Source organism: Pezoporus occidentalis, unplaced genomic scaffold (assembly GCF_034315485.1).
Source record: "Pezoporus occidentalis ecotype Australia unplaced genomic scaffold, CSIRO_AGI_Poc_V1 ctg164, whole genome shotgun sequence".
In the NCBI taxonomy this organism is placed as follows: Eukaryota; Metazoa; Chordata; class Aves; order Psittaciformes; family Psittacidae; genus Pezoporus; species Pezoporus occidentalis.
Window position 1 is genome coordinate 80454 of NW_026913466.1, and position 22900 is coordinate 103353.

A 22900-nucleotide genomic window follows, 5' to 3' on the forward strand; every position below is an offset into this window, starting at 1 on the left:
ATAAAGCTGGAATGTGTTTCCAGTGGTAGCACATTTCATCTGAGATGATTACCATGACAAGGCAGGAAAAGGGAAGGGGACTAAAAGCAGTGATTTATAGACGCTCTAATTTTTCACTTAGAAATTCTTCCACGCTATCTGTATTCCACTTGAGGATGCTCAGTTCTTCTGCAATGTTCCCACTGTCATCGAGCAGCTTCAGTACAGGGTCAGAACCACGCACATACTCCAAGGGAAGAAATGAGAGTCAGTTACCTTGGGCTGGATTAACGCTCCTCCCCCAGACTGATTTAAATTAAGTAAAAATAGCTCAAAGCAAGAATAGTAACAAGTCCAAAGAGTGACATCATGAACACTTAAGAACAGAGCACTAAATTACATCAGAGTATTCTGGGTAAACGTTGGCAATACACTTTGTGCTAAGAAATCAACCTCAGCTTTGGCTTTTTAAAGCTTAGACTTCTTCAATAAACCCAAACAGACAAGCTTGGTTGCTCCTGACAAAAAATACAAGTATTCCAGTGCCCCCTCTTTTGTTCTGATTTTATGCATTTCCTTTCTAGGGTTTAACAACAATGGATTCTACTTTTCTGGAGCAAAACAGATCTGCAAGGATCAAATTAAGAAATTAAGCTTAGGAGATGAGCCTTTTAGCTTGTTTTCTCCTTCTCTCCTCCAGTATTTTTTCACCTACTGTGCAGATTCAAAGGAGAAGGTAGATGGTCAAAGCTAGAGCTGGTGTGCATGTGTATATGCAAAGGAAAAACCAGTAGAAGGGGAGACACCAGACAGAGGCTTTAAAGATGGAAAGATGCTGAAGTCTGTACACTCCACTAGCAGCAGTTGGCCAGTGTTTGCAGCTATGGCTTTCTTGCCTAGTCCCAAGAAAAGAGGGTGGGAGAAAAGAAGGAACCGTAAGAGACAAAGAGGCCTCACTTCACAAGCAATTAAAACACACAAAGGGCAGTAAGTGTCTGAGATCCAGAACAGTTATTTGCCTTATGTAAAACAGGCAGAAAACAGCTTCAGTTTAGACTTTTCACTTGCGTTTAATGTCAGAGAGAGGAAAGTGGAGGAATAAGTCAAACGAAGGGGTGAGAAGATGTCAAGGTTGTGTGCGTGTGTATGTTTGAGCAACATCTACTTCTTGTCCTTGGCCCACTGCACAACCTAATGCACATGCAGGGGGCCAATGCCATAAACCTAGCTTTGAAAGATGGTTTTCTACTTCGGCTGGTTTAAGTTACTGAAGCTGGATTTCTGAATCAAGCACCTGAATTATTTTTCTCATATAATCAGTGGCCTTTTTAGCTTTTTAGAAATTTCTGGTCACTTTCACAGCTCTAAGTTACTTCTATCAGTTTCTAATGTAATCCCATTCTTTCCTGCTGCGTTGTATCTGTGCTTACAAGGTTTTGCTGGGAACATACTACTTTAATGCTTCTGAAGACTCACTAAGTCACAAATTCTGTGATGCAAATAAAAACTTCACAGTATCAGAAGGCTCTAACCATTTAAGTTTATGGAAAATGTTCCCCCGGAGTATTGTACCTTTCCCTGCTGAGCTAACCTAGAACCTAGTTGATCTTACTTGACCAAGCTGGTGGCATCTCTAATCCATTTTCCAAAAGTCTTGTACAATAAACACAGATCCATTTGCACTCATTTTTTTTCTGGCAGTGCTCTATACCAACTGCACTCGAGACTGCTTTGGTGTTCAATACAGCTACAAAGCTTAAAATAAAAGTGAAACAGTCAGACATGCAGAAGGAGAGAAAGAAACTGGAGGACACAGAGACATGAATGCATGAGACAGAGGAAATCTGTTTGAGATGGAATCTGCTGCTCAGAAGACAAATCTCTTATTGCAGCCATGCACAGCTATGAAGTGATTCCAGATGGTGCCATCTGGTGAATGGAGATGGGAGCTCAAGAGGTGAGAATCAAGCTGTGTATGTGTGAAGTATGCAGGAAGTTCATACAGGATTTTAAGAGGAATGTGAAGTTTTACACCAGATCTTGAAACCAAAGGCTTGTTTCAGCTTAAGGCAGTGCAACTTATGCAGCTTTGCATATATGCAGGTTATAATAAACACCATTCAGCATATGCATTTCTATAAAGCTGGATGTTTGAAGACTATAAAGAAAAACAGCATCATACGAACACAGCAACGAAATTCTGAGAGGGAGGAGAGGAATCTAAGAATCACTCAATGTATGGAAACGGCAGCTCCAGCTCCACCAGAAAATGAGGGGAAAACAGAACAGGAAGAAAGGAAACTATGGCAGAATAAGCTTGAATAAATCCAAAATATCCAGAGAGTAAGGACAGAATGCAGGTGCTCCTCACATTCTTTTGCCAATAGGTACCAATTTTTTTCCCTTGGATTAAAAAGAAACAAACAACATCACCACAGATTGGTACCAAGCAGTTACTAAACAATAAACCGGTTAGTATCAGCAGCAGGAACTTGTAAAGATTTATACTGGCAATGCCCATGTATGTCCTCTGCTAAGGGATTGCTTGATCATTAAATAAGGAACAATCCACAGCAGGACTGTCTCCATCAAGCTTAATTCTTCCTAACAACCTAAATGAAAAAGCTGGGTTACTACTCACCTTGATTTGCAGTCCCCTGAAGAGTTTTGGCTTGTCACTCCTGACAAAAGCTATGGTTGGAAGAAAAGAAAGAAAGATGATCAAGCTCTTCTCCACTTGCATAAAGTAGAATTACATTCAAGGCAGTATTCCCTGAATCATTTCTTTTGGAACGATGTTTTAGAAGATACTTTAATGTTAAAATTCTTAAAATCCTCACAAAATAATATTCAGCCTATCACACCTAAGGCATGCCCTGGTTTTGCTAATATTCCAAACAATTTGCTAATGCAACTGTGTAAAACAGTTTACCTGCAGGTACCACTGCCAGGCTCCAGCAGACTGACCTGTATGCTACTGTGATATGCAAATGTGATGAAAAGTGTTTGTTAGAGTGACCAAAATCAGGCTGAAGAGAAGCTTTGTGAGGGATGCTGAATATGACATGCATCCCATCAGTATGCTCACACAAGCTGCAGCACTGCAGGTGAAAGGAGCACAGAGGGAACTGGGGGTAGAGGTGTCATTCTTGGGAACAAGACAGTCTTATCCTGCAGAGATCTCTGAGGTTACATGTTGAAAACAGCAAGAAAACAAGAAGCTGCTATCTCCTCTTGCCTCTCCCCTAAAGGCAATCAGCTTTAAGATGGACTCTGTCATGTAGCTACATGGAGAGTTAAGGTCTGAGGTGGGCTGCTGCTGAATAATCCTTCACAGCACAACCCAGGCCTTGTTTTAGTGTTAACTTAGATGATATGAATTATTCCAGGACAAAGTGTAAGCATAATCCCCTACTTCCAGACATTTTAGCCTGATGAATGTCTGAATTCCACAAGTATTTATAATTTGTGTAGAAAATTATAGCCTTCATTCCTCCTTTTTTACATTCAGGTTATACTAAAGGCTACCTTTAGTATCTGTACTGACATTAAGCAGACTGGGGATCCTTGTCAGTACAGACGGACTCTTCCAGAGGTGCCACCTGCATGTTAAAACTGCTTATTCAAGGTTAGACAACAATGACTTTCACAAACTGCAGTGTATCCAGCTGGTGTGCATGGAGATGAGAATAACTCAGGACTAATGTTTCATACTGTCTCACAACGTGTAGTGCTTTCCTCAGTAATGGTCAGGCTGTCCCCTGGCACTTTTATACCTATCTTTATATCATTGTAGAGTTACCTAACACTTTCTCATTATATGTATACCGAGTGGCATTTATTTTCTCCTCTCTCCCACTGTGGTCCCAAGACAGATTAAAATCATATCCTCTGCTGGCTGCACCAACCACTACACAGTATAAACCAGTCAAAAAATACCAGTGGCCCATGAGCTACCAGATATACCTGACCCCTGAAGAAAATAGGGCCTGTTTCCATTCCTTCTACAGATCTATATATTAATGTCATCCTGTAAGCTGTATTTGGCTAACAATTTCAAACAGCACTAAATAACCAGTTCTTGCTCACATGATGCAATTCAGTTCAGACTCAGAGACATAATTTTCCGTGTTTCCCATGTCCTTGTGACCTGTTAGCTGTCTCAGCTGTCACCAACAGTGGAAAAGTGCACAAAAATGGCAGATATTCCTTATTTTTTTTTAAAGTCCACAGCACATTGAACTGTTTCATGGGGAATTTTTCCACATTCTCCTTTTCAATTTCAATCTAAAGCTGCACTCAGCCTCTAGGGCTCTGTATGAAAAGGAGGTTCTAAGAAGTAGTCAGTACAGTGGCTAACTGGAATTGCAGAACTTAAATGGCAAGAGAGCATAGTGAAATGGATAAAGTTTCAGAGGCAAATCTGAACTGTGGACTTTAACTGTATTAAAGCCTTTGGGGATTACCTCTAGTTAAAGCTTGTAAGTGATGTGAGGATTTGTTACTTGAGTGACAGATGAAGGCTCATGTGGATGTGCGTGGCTGTTCTCTGGCTTCAGCGTTGGACTTGAACAAGCTCACATGAAATGGCGACAGAATGAGGTGGAAGGCAGCAGTATTGTATTTTGTCACTTTAAAAGTAGCTATTACACACTTACATCAATGTCAGACATCCAAATTTTCCGAAAGCTGAAGCATTACACAACATTTTCCCTGCAGTTTTAGACAGCTGGAATAAAATCCATCTCTGTTAATGGCATATTTATTTCTAATGATGATCATAGCCACTTTCTGCATTAGTCACCTGAATTTGCAATGCAACAAAGAGAAACTCTCACTGTACAAATAACTTCATTTGTATATCCTGACCTTTGGCAACTGAAGTGAGAAACTAACATGCTGACATGCTTTAAAAGTACAGATTAGCCCATTAAACACTATGGGTTTTTTTCTCCTTTGCAGAAAAATCACGTCCTAAGTTGAATGAAACCAATGGGGTTAGGAAGTCAGATGTAGCTACAGTGTGCATTTTGGGACATGTGGCTGGTTGCTTATCACGGGATGGGGTGCACATGCTTCACCTTCAGCACTGCCCCAACGGTTTCCCTTCTGTACCCATTATTGAATAGTTTGACGTTGAATGCTAAAATCTGAGCTATCTCCTCATTTTCCTCTCCCTGTAGAAGCTGTAGGAATTACACACAGCAGAGAAACAAGCATTTCTCTAACTCCTGGGTTACTCATAGCATTTATCTAGCTCATGGGCAAGCGGGGAAGGCATTTTCCACTTTGACTTCTGTAAGATGAAGTCTGAGCTTGGTGCCGTGCCACTGTGTTCCAGTGAATTAAACAGACTAGAAGTCAGAGCTGTTCTACTGCCAGCTCTGCAACTGTCCTTTCACATGATGTTAAAGAAATCACTTCCCCCTGTGCTCTTACATAGCGTGTGCAATACCAAAGCATATGCCTTCTGTTTGAAGGCCATCCTGAGGTGAGCGTATAGAGTACACTTGATTGCCATGCAATCAAATGCAACTAAAAGGTCAGAGAAAAGGATCAGGTGTACGTGAGTATTATAAAGCCTGACCAGCACCGAAACTGTTTTGCAAAGAAAGGTAGTACCAAACAGTGCTTTTGAAGACCCAAGAGCATCCTCTGCCCTTGAACAGAGCAGAATGGAGAAACTCACTGCTATTCTTATAATGTCCCTTTGATTTGATATATATATATGACATCTCTGTTTTGGGAAAGTCTGTGAAAGCAAGTTTGTTGTAATTAAAGCCTGGAGTCCTTAGTGCAAATGACTAAGGAATGTAAGCATCACTTGGGCCCAAACACAGGGCAAGCCTGTGCACGTGCACACACTGCACTGTTCTCTCTGAGGCACAGTAGGATACACCAGGAAGAAAACTTCCTGACCCCAAATGGACACAATACCACATCTCTCCATGCAGAGATGCAGACCTATATGCTAGGACTAACTTCTTTGTAAACAGAGCTGACTACCTACTGTTATAGATTAAGGGCATGATCCAGACCACCAGGGATACCTACACTCAGGACTATTCACATTATTTAGATTACTGTTTCAGAAGCAAAGATCTCCTGCTTGATCTGTAACTGAAAATATACAAAGCTATGTTAAGAAAAAATTAATCTCTTAATACCCGAGAGCCAATATACAATGGCAGTAAAATCTCACATTAGTTTTCATATGACTATGCGCAGATAAGTATTCTTAAGCTTGTCCATCTCTACATGCATCAGAAGGATTATAATGGCCTCAAATCAGAAAGGCCTGGAGGAGATTAACAAAACCCTGTCTCTATTTTATCAGTTTCAGATTTTAACAGCAGAAAAGCACAAGTCTGAACTAGTCACATCTTCAGCACAAGGTCCACAATAAATATTTACTGCCCAATTTTTCCTCCTGGTAAGCTACAGCATGTCTTCGAATAAGAATCTAATGTGATTAAGCATCTGCTAGTAATGGAAAAGTCCACTTAATCAAACTTCTGATCTTTCTGGTGTTTAAAAATCTGCGCTTTTAGTTTAGATTTATTCCATTGCTGTAACACAAGGTCTGTGTATGCCCATAGGGATTCATCCTTTTTACACTGGACATACCCTTCTCCAGTTTATGCTATTTTTTGAGTAAACAGAACCCTTTAGCTTCTTCTAACCTCTTGATGCTGTGAATGATACACAGCTTCATATTATAGGTGAGTCTCATTTAAAATGCTGATTATGCAGTGAAAAGCAGTGTGGTACTTGTCTGATGAAGGTGACTGTCCCTCAGCATTACACTAAAATCACCCATTATGTGATCAGGGCAAAGAATTGTTAGTGTTTCAAGAGCAACAGCAGAAAGGAGTAAGTCAGGAGTAAGGAGGAATGTTTCAAAACTGGCGTAAAGGATGATCTATATTGAGAGATCTATACTGAGAGTCTTCTTGTGATGCACTGAAGTGTTTCACACATGGAATTAGCAATAGAAAGCACGTGAGTTATTACAAGCTTTCAAAAGACAACTGATCAAATAGTAGCACGGTACTTTGTGCAACTCAATGCAGCATAAACAACTGATTTTTAGAACTCACAAATAAGCAAGACTACATGTATATAAAGTAACTGCAGTGATCCAATAGCAATACAGAAAAGGAAAAGTAAAGTACATCTAAGATTATCTATACATAGTTGTTCTGAGTTACTTTCAGTGAGCAGAAAGCAAACAGTATTACTTTGCCTAACTCAAGGAAATAAAAGAGTAATTTGTTTAATTTGGCCCTGAATTATTAGACACAAACAGCTGGAAAGTAAAAAAAAAGAAAAATTACTAGAAAAATAAATCTGTGCAGAATGTCACAATTTGTACATAAAAAATGATACGACAAACTAGACCATTTTGCACCCAAAATGAACTCAAATAAAACAACAGTGTTATTGAGGCATTACTGACTATCATGTGGACTCCTGTGCTAGCAAAGTTAATCTCCTCACGCCCTTGAACTGGGGAAGAAAAAAAAGCTTTGCCCTGGCCTTCCAGTCAATTAACTAAACTGTGTGTGGGTAGAGGTGGCAGGAGAGGGCCTAGTGGCAGGGGCGTTGGAACTAGATGATCTTAAGGTCCTTTCCAACCCAAACCATTCTATGATCTGTGAACTTCCCTAAGTTGTAATCTGCCTTAAAGTCCTTCTTTTACTTGTTTGTCAGCTGGCCTTCAAGCAAGGAGGTATTAATACTGGCTGTGGTAGATGGAGATAATGCTGTTTGTGCGATTTTATGTCTTAAGCTAGGTTAGTCTTTCTTCTCTATGGCCAAAGTACAGCATTAGGATCTTCATTAAAGAAGCCAAAGCACTGCTATCATCTAAGCTCTTCCTCCATTTATAAGAAAATTGCATTTTAAACTTCTCACAGATGTTTTTTTCCCTGCAGCTTCCTCCCACCACACACTGATGGTTCTGATTTTCCTTTCACTACTGTCTTCCATTCACTTTAATTGACTGTCATTATCCACTGACAAAACAATTATACTGCAGGAGCTGTGAAAAGAAAGTAATTCCATAGTGCACAATATGATTTCATCTATCAATTACTTGAGACCAGTTCCATGAGTCTCAGGTAATGCAACTTTCCTGATAGGATATATGAAATTTATGACTACTTGTAGTAGTACTTAAAAGCACATTTTGTCATTCAGCTGTGACAGTATTTCACATTTGAAAGAACATTAGTGGCTTTACTTACCCTGGACTTGAGGGAACCTTCCCAGTTTTCATCCACATACCTCTAGGACAGCTCCTGCATAAAGCTGTAATAAAAAACAAGCAGCTGTTAAGGACAGAAAAAAATAATCTAAATTACTTCTGATATGTTTTATCTGTTGAATTGTTTTTCTTTGAGGAGACAATACACTATTGTGTTGATGGTAACAAGCAGGATCCTAAATTGAATTGTCTCTGACTTATGCAACAAGCGACTGTTCATTCAAGATATGTGGTAATTTTGTTTTGTTGTGTTAAATACGTAAAACCAGGAAAAAGAATATCATTTGAGATATGCAGTTGCTGGAAACAAACCTTCATTAAAAAATAATGCAATCAGAGATGTTACAATGGGAATTATGGACTAGTAATAGGAAAACTATTTTTTCCTCCCCAAAGATGCTAAGAAAATCTCAATAAGTGAAACTTCAGTCTCCGTTTTAAACCTACCTTGGACAGTGAAATACTGTTTATAGTAAAGATAAGGCAGTGACTTTAGGCTTCTCATTTGGGCTAACTATTAGTATTTTATTGTAGTTAACTGTGATTGCAGAAAGAGATCACATTACTAGGCCTTAGCTGGGCTAACTTTGATGCTTGCACATAAACGTCAGTCACTTCTGTCAGCTGTGCAAGATACTGTGAAGTTAGGCATCGGAATCTTACACCTAGTTGTCAATACTGTGTACCAAGTCATGTCCTTCTAACCCTGAAAACACACCGTTTGTAGTGTAGCTGACAGAAGAAGCTTCAGGTAAAAATTTCTAATTCAATTCATTACCTTCTATAAGTACTGAAGACCTCTGCTTTCATTGTCAGTGTTTGCGTAAAAAACGTACAAGCTGGGACATAGAAAAAATACAACCTGACTGCAATGAAGTAAATTCACGTTTCACTTAAAATATGAACTGTGAATATATGTAATGAAAAAGCTCTTGCTGTGAAATTTAATGCATACTAACTCTCATGAAACAGGAGAGGTGAGTCATGAAAGCAAACCACAGACAATACCACAGCAATCTCAAAGACAAATTAACTCTATGTGGGCATTATGGGCAGCCAGGAATACCCCTTCACTTCAGAATACAAATCTTCTGAATACCAGTACAACTCATTATTTGCTTAAATACTATGAATTGGAACATAAAAAACCACCAGTAATTTGCAGTTATTTGAGAAATAACTTATTTCCTGACATGAACTCATCAGAAATCATTGCTTCCACAGGAAACAGGACAAAAACCATTGAACTGCGCTGCATTGCCTGTCCAGAACAGCATCTCAGCAATTTGCTTCATTGCATTTACATTTTCAGCTAAATAGCAGATTTAAGTTAAAAATAGGATTGCACTGTTCAACCCCAGGACTGCTATGATAAAACAATATGCAAAAGATCAAGAATACAGCATTTCTTTTAAAGCTTTTTTACACCACCCAAAGCAAGATTTTAATTAAAAAAGGCACTAATAAGCAGCTCAGATACTTGCTTGCATAATTAAAATGCCTCTGGAATTAAAACATGAGAAAAATGACAGAGATAGGGGAAATGTGGAATAGGGATAGTACAAATTTCAATTACCTTGTCTCTATTCATTATTCTTTAACAAACATTCATCAACGATTATATCAGCAATCTGGGATAGATTTAGATAATAGCTCACACACTGAACATTTATACTGGTTCTCTGATACTGACAGTTACCTGCATTTTTCCATCCAGTTAGTATAAGGAATTCAACAACTAAAGAACTAAGTACACCCCAATCTAGGATGGGGTAAAACAAGCATTTGTTTCAATTCTCATTACTGCAAATAATTCTTTATAGTTTATTTCTTCCTTTCAAACAAGGATTTCTATGGAACAAGATCACTCTGGTAATCTAAAACATGGTAAGACATCTTGTAATTACAAACTATGTCCAGTTTGTAACTCCCAGCCAGTATCTGAATAGAAGTGAAGTTTATCAAAGAAAACAGCTCATTTCTTGATGTCTGTATTTTGAGCTTATGACTCTGCCATAATTGAAGCCCAACTGCGTTGGTACAAAGAAGTTCAGATTCATGCTGGCACAAACAGCTGCTCTCGGCCAGACAAGAAAAAAAACAACCCCAAAACCCCTGAAAAATCAATTGGCTTCATTTATAACTCTAAACAAAGGTGTCTTTTGCAAGAAACACAGGTTTATTTGCATCAGTTAGGCCACAACAAAAGCAGACTTGTTAATATGTAGTGCTACTACCATCTCATCATGTCCAGAGCAGATGTCCTCTGAAGTTCCTTATGAAGGCATTTACTGTGTTTCAAGTGTTCCTAAGGGTGACATGTATCACTCAGTGTGGAGGCACACAGACATGTCTGGTCAGTTCATTACAGAATGCTTAACTCTGAAGTTCATTTTAAGATAATGCTTCACTTGTTGTAGTGCTGATGGAAGACAGTTTAGTACTACAAGCAATGAAATAAAGACTCTAAACTATTACTAGGGTCCACTCTAACATGCCAAACAAGCGCTATTATGATGGGCAGGCTGATTCATGTCTACATCTATAAAAATAACTTAGCTTTGTTTATAACATTCTAATGGTATGTTTTCTAAGGCTGTGGTGACAAAATCCCTCCTCTTTTACAAAGCATCAACTCAAGTTAACGAATTCAATCCAAAGCTTATTGTAAGCACCTGAACATCTCTGTAGGAGTTCACACTGATGTAATGAAGATGGCTCTTCACAACTGAGAGGAGGAAAACCGTACTATCAGTCATGGCTGCTTTAGTGATGAAGTGGTAATGATAACAGAATAAACCACCATTTACCTAAGAGCAGTGTTAGATAAAGATGTGTAGTGTAAAAATAATTGTTCCAGCAATTGAAAACAATGAACCTGAACTTAGGTGAACAAAAGTATTTAACCTGTTATTAGGAAAGGAATGGAAGTAATTTATGCAAGACAAAGTTCATTTCTAAACAGACACAGTATTGTTATCACAGTTACTCATGGTGAAAACTCCAGAAGGAAGATTATGTTCCTGCTATGTAACTGGTAGTTTCTACAACCAAACAGGAATTCAGATCAAACTCAACTGAAAAAAAATGGTCCTGAGCAGAGATTGTTCCTTGATCATAATAAAATGATGTTAGGTCGAGATGACCAAAAAGGTTTTGTAAAATACAATGAATTCTGCCTCATTTTACATCTACAGCACCTATACTTTGCATACCGTTTTCTTTTAAATACTAAGCCAGACCCTGCACAGGTTACAAAGTGTCATTCAAACTGGATTTGTACCCCTGTTTGCAATTAGCTGAGTGAAATTCTAGCACCATCATGTCTTAAAACATGCAATGGAAGAGGCTGTTAAGGTAAAGCCATGCAATGGTAAATAGCTATCTTGTAGTATCTGGATTCTCTCCGATACTGCATATTTTCCTCTCCTACTATCAAACCATTTAAAAACTAAAGTTAGGCTCTGAGATCGTGCCGTACAAAGCAATTTATGACTGTTGATAAAACTGGAATTGACTGTTGCCTCAGGTACAGGACAATCCTCCACTAAATATTTACCAACAACTAATCTCTTCCCAATGCAAACGATATTTGGTTTTATGAAATTCATCACAATTTTGATTTCATACTCCTATATAAGCAGATCTCCCAAAGAGGTCTCCTCATCCCCTATCAACTCATGCTGTTATTTTACTTCAAAGGAAAGTCAGGAAAAATACAGATGATATTATTCTTCTCAGCCAAAGTACCTTGGTATGTGCAAACTGGTATTGTTTTCAAATAGGGTGCCTGATCCCTTGCTTGAAAGTCATGCAATCTCATTTTTAATGTGTTCTACCCAACCACGAAGCAAAACAAGTTAATAACTGGTATTTGTTCTTCTGAGAAATGAAGTCACAAGGTAAAGGGATTTTGGTGCAAATCTCTTCTGCTCTTTTCTAAGCTCCTATGACTATCAGTTTGTTTGTTACTTTAATAGAAAGCTGGATTAGTTACAATAAAGGAATACACACAGAGAAAAATGCAAGGAGAGAATGCAGGGTGTTTGTATGGACAGTTAGTTACAAGTCTTCAGAATCACTCTGGTCTTCCCCTTCCCTGGAAACAGAAAATGAGCAAGAATCTGTGGGTTAACACAGAACAGTCAGAAAGCCTCACTGCCAGGAACATTATGAATTACTGCTCTGTCATGTGGAAAGCCAGTAAATCATTGCTGCACACATACATACCATTCACAACTGATGTCATCAGTAAATTCAGCAACAAAGAACCTACTCCCATTCACAGCTCATTATCCTGTGAGGGGAGATGCGGAACTCTATTTGAGTTTGGAAACAGAGAGTCAAACAGTCAAAAAACAGTTATGTGAATTACTGCTATTCCTGTGGTTAGTGCTATGTATTACAGGCAAATTCCTGTGAACAAAGCTGAAGCAGAATCAGAGCTCTCATTTGTTTGCAGGGAAGAAAATTCCAACTGAATATGGGGGGGGGGGGGGGGGGGGTTACAATAAGGGTGTCTAAAAACTGAAATAATTTACTAAGAAAGGCTGTGGAATCTGTATCCTTTGAGATCCTCAGATGTTTGAGGAGGAGATTCAACTTCTTTATTCTGTATGTCATAGTAGTGCACAACTAGGTTATGTACAATCTTCAGCATACAGAAAATGTGTCACCCATCTAAGTGTTTTATTTTTTATCTCAAACATTATTTCCTCCTTGCAGTATTATATAAACATCTTTGCTCTTTAAATCCAGCAACTTCCCCTCCTGGCAAACTGTTTTTTGTTAACTTTGCTGTCCGAAATCATTTGGTGTAGGCTCATGTGAGCAAGAGACCTGGCACAAGGGCAAGAGAGAAAATGCAGAAGCTGAGCAACCAACTTCAAATCTTTGCAGTTGCAGCAGGGATTAGGTGCTGTGAATGCCCAGTTTGAGTGGAAGTGGAGGACAGAGCAGAAGAGAGAAGGGTGGCAGAAAAAGGGCTCTCACTTGGACTTAGTGAAACAGAATTATGTAAGCTAAAAAGTACAGGCAATGTAAGTTCCCATTTTGGAATATACTGTCCAAGTTAATTGCTACCTAGCCATCTACTTACCTCTACATGTAGAAGCCCTGAGTATCCTCTTATTCTCAAGAGTATGTTCTTTAATTAAAGAAGAAAATGGTAAGAACAGAAGTCATCAACTATTTGTTTGACCTTGGATATTTAAGTAATGTGGAGACTTTATACTTTTGGAAGTTGTTTCAACAAGTGTAGAGTCAAATGCCAGTGTTTTATCCAAATGAAGGAGGTCAGACTTAAACAGCTAAACCTATTCCACTCCCCAGCACAGATGCACATCAACACCTTTAACTCACATTTAGCAAATTCATATTTATGATTTCCCTAGCCTTTTCTTTTTCACAGATAAGACTAGAAAGAGGTCTTCCATAAGTAAGGCTTGCCCTACTATAGGGCAGATAATGTATTTTATCTGAAGTTTATCTGACAGAGATGAACCACTGGTGAATCTGATCCAAACAAAAGATGGTAAATCTCTGTCTTAAGCAGTGACTAGCAAGCTGCACCTTCCTTATCCAAGACTACTGTTTGTCAACATTGTTTAATTGCTGATAACAGCATGTAAGAAGGAAGGGAAAGAGCGTACCTGATAAAGTTCTTGAGAAGGAAATGCACTTTAGCACATTTTTATATTAATATTTATATATTTATACTCAGTAGTCCCCATAACATTATTCTACTGTGAATATTATCAGACACTTTTTAGTTAAAAGCAAACTTGAAATGTGATCATTTGACATATTAGTCTTAGAGAGTTCTGATTCTTAAAATATGCTTTGAATTATGCTATTTTTAAAAGTCACACTTGGTAAAAACAACGAGCATGAACCACTTTATGTAGCACGTCAGAAATAGGGAGTACAGCTGGGCAAAAGCACAATTTGATTTTTACAGAGCAGACAAAGGATTTTATAGAACACATCAAAAGGCAGAAAAAGATGGTTTGGGTTTTTTTTGAGAAATAGCTACAATAATTCTAATTAATTTATTCAAGTCTTGGTATGACTTACACTGACGTTACACTACTGAGATGTCAATGAATTCTAAACAGTCAGCTATTTTTATCCTTCGAATTAAAAAACAAGATATGAGACTGCTTCATTGGCTCTATTCATATGAAGAGCCTCTGGCAGAACAAGCAAGCAGCCAACAGGAATTTCTGAGTGTAGCACTTTAATTAGTGAAATGGAAAGATAAAAAAAAAACCCACAACTGAAAAATGAAACTAAATTGGGTCACACAAGAGCAGCCTAAAGCATAAAAAGCATTTCAAGTTATTCTGGTTGCAGGAACTGTTGTGAGTTTTGTAAACTATTTAGAGTTTTAAAAAGCCTGAACAAGAATGTCACCTTATTCCTCCTTGCAGTTCCTAAGAGTACACTGAAAAGTTGTGTAGGGTTTTAAGAGAGCTTGCCATATTTCATTATTAAAAGTAGCACACAGGCATAATTGCAGTGACACGTTTATTAGTAATACTAAACTAAATATTCAGTTCATTTCCAGGAGGGGTCTAACACTAATTCCACACAAATTACTGCTTTAAAGTTATGGTAAAACTACATCATAGAGAAGGTAAGTATTATCCATTAGGATTAAAGCTTGTTCTGAAGAACAGTTTCTGCATACATGCTCATCTCCAACCCTGTAATGTTTTATGCCTGAGTGACTGTTTTGCTGTGAGTAACAAATAAGGTACTCTACAGAAAACTGCATTTGTATAGGTATATTTTTTACCTTTCAGTGAATTTGAGTCATCTTCAGAACAGGCCAAGCTGAACATTAGCAGCTACTTTTACATGGGCTAGGTAGGTATAATTCTCTTTTGTGTGTTGTCCGTCACCTCTGTATTTTTCATCCACAAAACCCTCAGGTAAGTTGTGTGATACTATGCAGAAACAGGTAGCTGGTGTGGAAGAAAGGGTCAGAGCTCAGGCTTCATTTTCAACAGACTAGAAGGTCTATGGTTTTGCAGTGTAGAAACAGGCTGCATCGTTCATGTCCTGAAGTGAGTTCCCACAATTTCAAATATTGACGACTTGCAAGGAAAAGGATCTTAGGCTGATGCAGTGAAAACAGGGTCTGATCTTCCTGCAGATAAGGCAAAGTACCTGGTTAAGTACAGCACCAGTTCCAATGTAACAACTAGGGAATAAGTCTGCAACCAATGCCCAGCTGCCACATGTCTATTAATGAAGGCATGCTTACCCAACAGTGGAAATCCATAGTAAAACTGTAGGAGAAGCTCTTCTGCTGTGCTTTGACTTTTTCCCCCATTTTCCAAAGCATTTTAGGATGCATTCTTAGGATTTTCTTGCCAGTTTGTTCTCAGTTTTCAGCATTTTTCAATGTTGAGAAAGCATAATACTTAAAGGTCACTAAATACCACTGTTTTCTATATCTCATCCATTCTGCTAATGGGGTTATGTCCATAGACTTGCATTAACTTTCAAACAGCAACCAAATACTGACAATCATTATAGGTTTGGGTAAGATGTAGAATTGGGATCTGAATGTAAAGCAGTGATAACCAAAGTTGAAGCTGCCCACATTTATTTCAAGTGAGTATTTCACAATACTTTCATACTGAAATGAAAGGAAGCTTTTATATTTACTGCTGCAGGAAGAACATTAAGTTGGAAGCCTCTCCTCTTGCAGTACAAGAATCCATTTCAGGTTTCTGAACTATTCCAGTTATTTATATTATCACATCTAGTACAAGTTTGCTGAAAGATAATCCTGAAGTTCTCATTATCTGAGCAGTGCAGAGCCCAGGTATTCCAATACATTATTAAACCATGCTTTGACAGCTTCCAGTTTTTGACAACCCTGAGTGTGTGCACAGGAAAGTAGCTAAAAATTTCAGGACCTTAAATGTTCTTGCTTAAATTTGTCCAGTGCAGCAGTTACTGCCCACCTCTATGGAACTTTAAAAGTATGCATAGAGACTTCTGTATCATCATGTTAGTTTATGACTCTACTATAAAACAAAGCCATTTAGAAATAGTGTACGACAGACACATATGATGTTACCCGTGACAATGTGTCATCTAAATCATCCATTTTTATGGCTCAAATTCCCTGGCCATCTCTTGCTTACATCTAATGTCCCACTATCTAGTTCACCAAAGACCCCAACATTAGAGCATGACAAATAGTTGACAACAGAAATTTAAAATGCTGAGGTTTAACACATCTTAGTGAGCAAAAGGTATTTCAAAGCTCCGTTTAGAAATACTGATGACCTTTAAGGGTTGTAGCAATCCTGCACACTGCAACTGTGCCATTTAATGTTTCGCAAATTTCACCACAGAGTTCATTCTTAAAATCAGTTTGCATTTTGACACACATATATTGTTGCGATACATCTAAGATTACAATATACAATTAATGGAATATGCTTATAGCAGTGTCTGAAATGATCACGCAGCATAAGTGAAGCTGCAGATGGAGTGCAGCTATTTTCAGATACTGCAAAATATGGACAATCTCTCCTGCTACTACAATTTCATGCACAGTTAGCTTCACCTCCATTTCATCCTTCTACATTTTACACACCAGCAGTACTCTGCATCTGACAGACTGAGGCTTAAAACTTGCAGCTGTCTGAAGCAATACTGTTTAAGCCAGCTTCCGAATGAGTCTGAAAGTGAATACAAAAATCTCTAGAGGAGGAGCAAGTAACCAAACTTATTCTTCCATTTTGCCCACACTACAATTCTGAAGCAATTGAAATGTTCACTGGCCTGGCGTCAGCAGAAGTTCAGAGCAAGACAAATCCTGGGTAACAAGAGCACCTCACAGCTATTTTCCACAATATCAATTCACAGAACACTGGACCGATAACAAGATGAGGATTAACAGACATCTGTCAAGGGTGTGAAACAGTTGAAATCTGTAAACATCTCATTTGAGGTTGCACTGATGCTATGGCACAAGGTATTTTTAGGGCTGGGCGTATTTCACAGTTCATCTGTGAAAAGTAGAAATGATATTTTAAATTCTCATTTCAAACTCATAGCTTATAGCAAGTCATGCTATAAACTAACTCTGGCTTTTTCTATTTCTAACACTTTCCACATACAATGAGAATTAATTTACAATCCTGAAGACTGTCCTGGAATTCTAATAGTTAGCAAGTCTGCCTGTAGCACAGACTACCAACATGCTGTGTCACGTGATGGGAACAAATACCTATGCACATAAGAAACAAGCTAGGTCCACTGGAATCATGGTTCAGAAAGACAGAAAAAAGATCCCTGTACTTTGAGGATGTTCCAGCATGTAGTTACAGCATTAGCAAAACCCATAGCACCACTGCTCTGGATCTCAGCAACATCTAAGGTTTATGATCTGCAAGTCAGACATCTTACAACTAAATACAGGTTTTAAAAGGAAGACTAAAAAAATTCCTCAAGCAAGAAGGCTTGAGGAAAAGCCTAACCCCTAACAACCAACTTTAAAGATGTTTAACATCCATTCATTCTCAACTATCACATTTTCATTAGCAATAAGATTTCAATGGCAACCTGAAAAAAAAAAACAAACCTAAGGAAAGGGAAAAAAATAGCAAAAAACGGCATTCAGTTTTTCTATTCTGCATGTATAGCATGAGAATACTACTTTAGCAAGAAGCTACTATAAATTATATTGGTAATTTTTATGCAAGAGTAAAATCTTAAACTCAACTGCAGATAGCCTGCAACCAGCACAATGTTAAAACACAAGTCAATCCCAAATGTGAGGATTCTGAATACAGTCTGGTAAGATAATATTTGTGGTCATTTCTCCCAACACCAGTTTTCTACTCCATAGTCTTCAAGGGCACTTACTCAGTACAAGTTCAAATAACCAAAACCAACCCCAATCAGCAAATCCCTTCTGAAGCAGCATTCAAAAGAAAACTAGAAATGATGCTATAATTTAGTACTCAACCGTATAACCATCACGTTAGAACAGTCCACTATTTCTACTCACACACACAGTATGGAAAGCTGACATTCAAACCAAGATGTGAAAATGCATGAAAACAGTACCACAATCACTCCTAGCACTCAAGCTGATACTTAACATGCTGGCTTCTAATCTCAAGTATCATTTGTATTAAATGTCTTCAAAAATGTCACAGAAATAAGAGCAGATAAGTAATGATCAAGATGCACATGGAACTGTGCTATAGCAGCAGATTACTTATATTTACTGAAAAGCACAAGCAGATAATGAAACTGGGTAGGCCAACACAAAGAGACTAAAACCCCCAAAACTTATATAATCTCGTGGTTCCTATGAATATACAACAAATTCTGGTTCATTATGAAGGGATTTATCAAACAATCTTGAGACCCCATCCAGCCCTATACTATTTGTTCTACTGCATTCAGCATGACTAAAACAGAAAAGTTCTGAGACTAAAAATATGCTACAAAATGGCATTTGAATAGTCTTACACAAAAAGTGTGATTACTCACACAATGAAACCTTGTTCTGATTGAGGATCATCAGTGTCAGTATCTTTTGATTTAGATTTTGTTGTTTGATCCAACTTTCATGAATGTAATGTTTACAACACAAACTGAGTTATACCCTTGAGTGAATTACTGATAAATTGAAAAAGATTTTCCCCTCAGGTTACGTGACAGAAATGCAATACAACTCCTCTAGTTTATTTTCCCAACAAATGACAACAGAAATTATCCTGCTCCACAAAGTCTTGTGCTACATCTTATGCACACTGACGTAAAACTGTAAGAATATCACCCGAACAAATAAAAGCATCCACTCCTCACAAGAGGACAAGAAGCCTTGCTGCTGCCACCAGAACTGTCATAAGTTGTGGTGCACAGCCACAGCACAGCTGGAGACCCTTCCCTGGTTTTTAATTCCCTTTTATTACATTTCATCAGATTTTATTCTGAAACTTTTCAGCTTTTGCATGCATGCATATGTATACATATGTACATACATACATATATACTGGATCATTTTCCAGAGACCAACTTTCCTTTCCAAGATTCATATATCTAGCAAAGGAAAAGTCATAGATACCAAATCCCATAAAGACTGTACTGAAATATTACTGCAAGCATTCTTTTGTCAATATATGAAACAGCGCAGTTTACAGTCTTGCCTCTTACCTTAACAGTCTCTTAATATTAATGCACTGATTATTTATTCTCTGCAAGCCTCAAACACTTGCTTCTTGATATTTATTTCATCTAACACTAATCAGTGATTATGTTCAAAATTATAAGCAGACTTTATTAAATATTATGTTGAATTAATTGATGGGAGAAACCTGTTAGATTTCCTCATTCATTTCATGTTGTCAATTATTTAACTACCTCTTAGCCATTACAAATTTCAGCATCTCTTCTTCCTGAAATCTCTACTTTCCTGATAATTGACTGGTCTTCAATGTATTTTGGAATAATCTTAAATTACAACACATTTGAAAGCATGTATTCTTTTCAAGAGTTCTGTAAAACTTCTTGATCTACCTTAATCCGGATATATATTTATTTACTACAGATAAGGGAAAGGTTTTGCATTAGCCCGACTGACTGAAACACAGCATGGGCTTGGAGCAAGATCATTCCCAGTATTTCTAGCTGTTCTCACCACTGCAGAATGGAGTTGAGCACTCCTGCTTCTGTCATTCTTGTGTCACTTCAGAAGATGACATACAGCTTTGTTCCTTGGCACTGAATTATCCTGGCCATTACACTAGGGCCAATGACCAAGCAATAGCCGTGATCAAGAACACCAGTCTATGGTCTTTTTTTTTTTTTTTTTCCCTCTTCAAATCCCATATATCTTCCAATCTAAAGAAGCTGGACATAGCTCCCATGAGCCACTTCACACTAGAGAGGGGCTGTCACAGAACCAAAGACTTTCCTACTCATACAGTGACATTATTTCAGAGCAGTATGGCAAGTTTGCAAATCTAGACTCCTCTTGAGATTATAATCCAGATTGTCATATATTTTTAAAATGAAAAGCTTCATAGACATAACAAAATGTGTTAAATTATTCCACAAAGGATTTGTTCCAAAACCTACCTTTCTAGTTTCCAACTGAGCTTCTTCTTGGCAGCACTGCCTGCAGAATGGATCCAACCGATTCAGACTGAACTGTCCAAGAAGGCTGCAAGAACTGCAGAGCAAGTTACTGGAGAAGCCCAGCTCTCTGCAAGCTTCTGATGACAACTGTGCTCCATAGGCGCTTATCTGAAAATCAATACAATGTTATACCTTAGTATTAAATTAGTTGTTTAGAAAAGGAAGGTTTAAAATGCTTCAATAACTAGGAAGAACAAAGTTCTTCTGTGACTCTTCTACAACACCACCTAATGGCCTGCTCATAAGTGCAAAACAACTTACTTTGAAGAATGGCCTTTACCTAATAGTGAAATCTAGAAACCCATTATACGTATATTTCAAGGTATCAAACCTGCCAGAATTCATTTACATACACTTCTGACAACTGTATTGTTTTCCTACTGCTAGCTCCAAATTAAGAAAAACCCAAATATAATGAAACAGCTGAAATGCACATGGCTACAGATCTCTAAAGTCTGCTCTTCCAAAGCAATTAGAGCAAATTTCATATCACCAAAAACACACTTGGAAAATAAGTAGAAAAAGCACAAATAGGGAGTCTTGAAATGGAACAAACTGCTCAACAAGGCATCCAAGTAAGATTTTAATTTCATGTCTGCATTAATGTTACAGGAAAATTGTGTACTAAAAATGGAAGTGTAGATAAAACCCTCCAATTCTGATTTACCAGTAATACATTAAAATAGGTAACTCAATTACATGTAAAACACTGGTTCCTTTTCTGAGCAGCAAAAACAGTTTTACCAATTATCCCAGCACTTAAGTGCTATTTGGGTTTTGTTTTCCCATTCCCCTACAAAACGATTTAGCTTAAACCCTTTCCTTCCATATGTATGCTTGGGTGGAGTTGGGAGATGCGAGAGTGGAAATTAAGAAAGGGGGGAAAGGAGACAGTTTACCCTGAGATGCTTCTCAGTCTGGTTGAAAAACCTTGAACAAAACCCACATCTAAACTGGTAACAAAACAATCAGCAGGCAAATCTGTGCTCAGAAAAGAGTAAGACAATACAAGCAAACAGGATGGGATGTTACCAGACCAACAGAAGAGCTGTGCTGGAGCAAACAGAAAAAAACACAGAAGAAAAACTAAGTTTGTCCTTCAGCAAATCAGACTTCTCTTCACATTCACCTATCATTTAATCTTTACAGCGTACTCGAGTAAGATAGAGACAAGCCCCATTTCCTCCCCTGAAGCAGCCAACACACTGCCAAAGGAAAAACATCTGATGTGACATAGGAAAAATAATAGATTAGGAATTAACATAAAAAAATATCAGGAGCCTCAGTTAAAGCACGAGCAGAGAATATACAGAAAATGCTCTTTTTCTTCTTCCTACAGGACACTGCTAAAGTAATTTCTATAATTCTGTAAGTATAGAATTCTTTGTTTCTATAAACAAAAATGGGACCCTATCTTACTGAAATAATCTGTTATTTAGCCTTTCTGAGGGATACTGGCCATAAGGAATTTAACACCACCACAGTAGTACAGAAAAATCTAATGAGGATGCCAAACACTGCCAAAGCTGCACCTTAATTCTTGTTCACCGGTGTCTTGTATAACCTCATATCTCTGGAGCTGAGGTGATTCAGAACTTTAAGGGCATCGGGTGCCCTAAAAGAGAGCTGATCTGTCAGGGAAACATCAAGGGACAGCCTGCACAGAACAATCTTCAGGTAGAAACCAAACCCCACCTACTTTCACTTTCCAAACATTATCTTTATTGCTAAGGAAAACCAGTTCCTGGTATTTATACCAACACACAAATCCCAGCAAAAACGGGCAAGGGAGCCTGTAGATTTATGCTGCGAGTAGCTGCAGCACCCACACCTCTCGCCGTTTCCCAAGCTAACAGAGTAAACCGGGGCCGAAGCGAGGGTTCAGGCTTCAAAATGGGGCTTTCGCGGTCTGGAGGAGTGCTAAGCAGCGAGAGCAGAAGGGAAGAAGCAGCAGCGGAGCACAACCGCTGCTAAACAGAACACAAGGAGCGGCCACAGAGGCAGAAGGCAGACGAAACACAAAACGATGCCTCAAGGATGGGATGGGCAAGGCAGGGCAAGGCCCGCTGCCTCCGCCTTCCGCTACATGTCTCACTCCTGCGCCACCCCCTTGTTACACCCTGTCTCTGTCTGGAAGCCACAGGCGCACTCAGGCCCCGAACGCACGAATAGAGCGGAACGGCCTCTCACCGCCTGCAGCCCCACCAGCAGCCAGAACCAGCACCACCCCAAGGCCGTTTTCTCCCCGGCCGCCGCCATCTTGGTGCCAAATCGCTCCTGCCAGCGTCGCCGGGAGGCCGCAGAAGGACCTCACCCCTTGGGGATGCCCGACACGCTGCCTGATACGGGAGAGCGCAGCCTGCGCCTGGCACCACATGCAGAAGCAGCTAAACCAGAACACCGGTGGAAAGCTTAGAGCAGAACTGATTTAGTCTGGTCAGAACAGCACTTCACAGCGAGCCTAGAGGCGAT

The 22900-nt window shown here is 38.7% G+C and overlaps 1 protein-coding gene across 1 annotated transcript; it reads right to left on the reverse strand.

Moving 5' to 3' along the window:
• Positions 1–3: 3 nt before the first annotated feature.
• On the reverse strand, positions 4–22776 carry SELENOF (selenoprotein F). The gene is made up of 5 exons (XM_062613100.1): positions 22619–22776; positions 20369–20536; positions 8229–8292; positions 2621–2670; positions 4–226 (listed from the first exon to the last, which is right to left on the reverse strand). The coding sequence occupies exons 1-5, from the start codon at positions 22685–22687 to the stop codon at positions 95–97; spliced, it is 483 nt and encodes a 160-aa protein (XP_062469084.1). The 5' UTR covers positions 22688–22776; the 3' UTR covers positions 4–94.
• Positions 22777–22900: the final 124 nt, after the last annotated feature.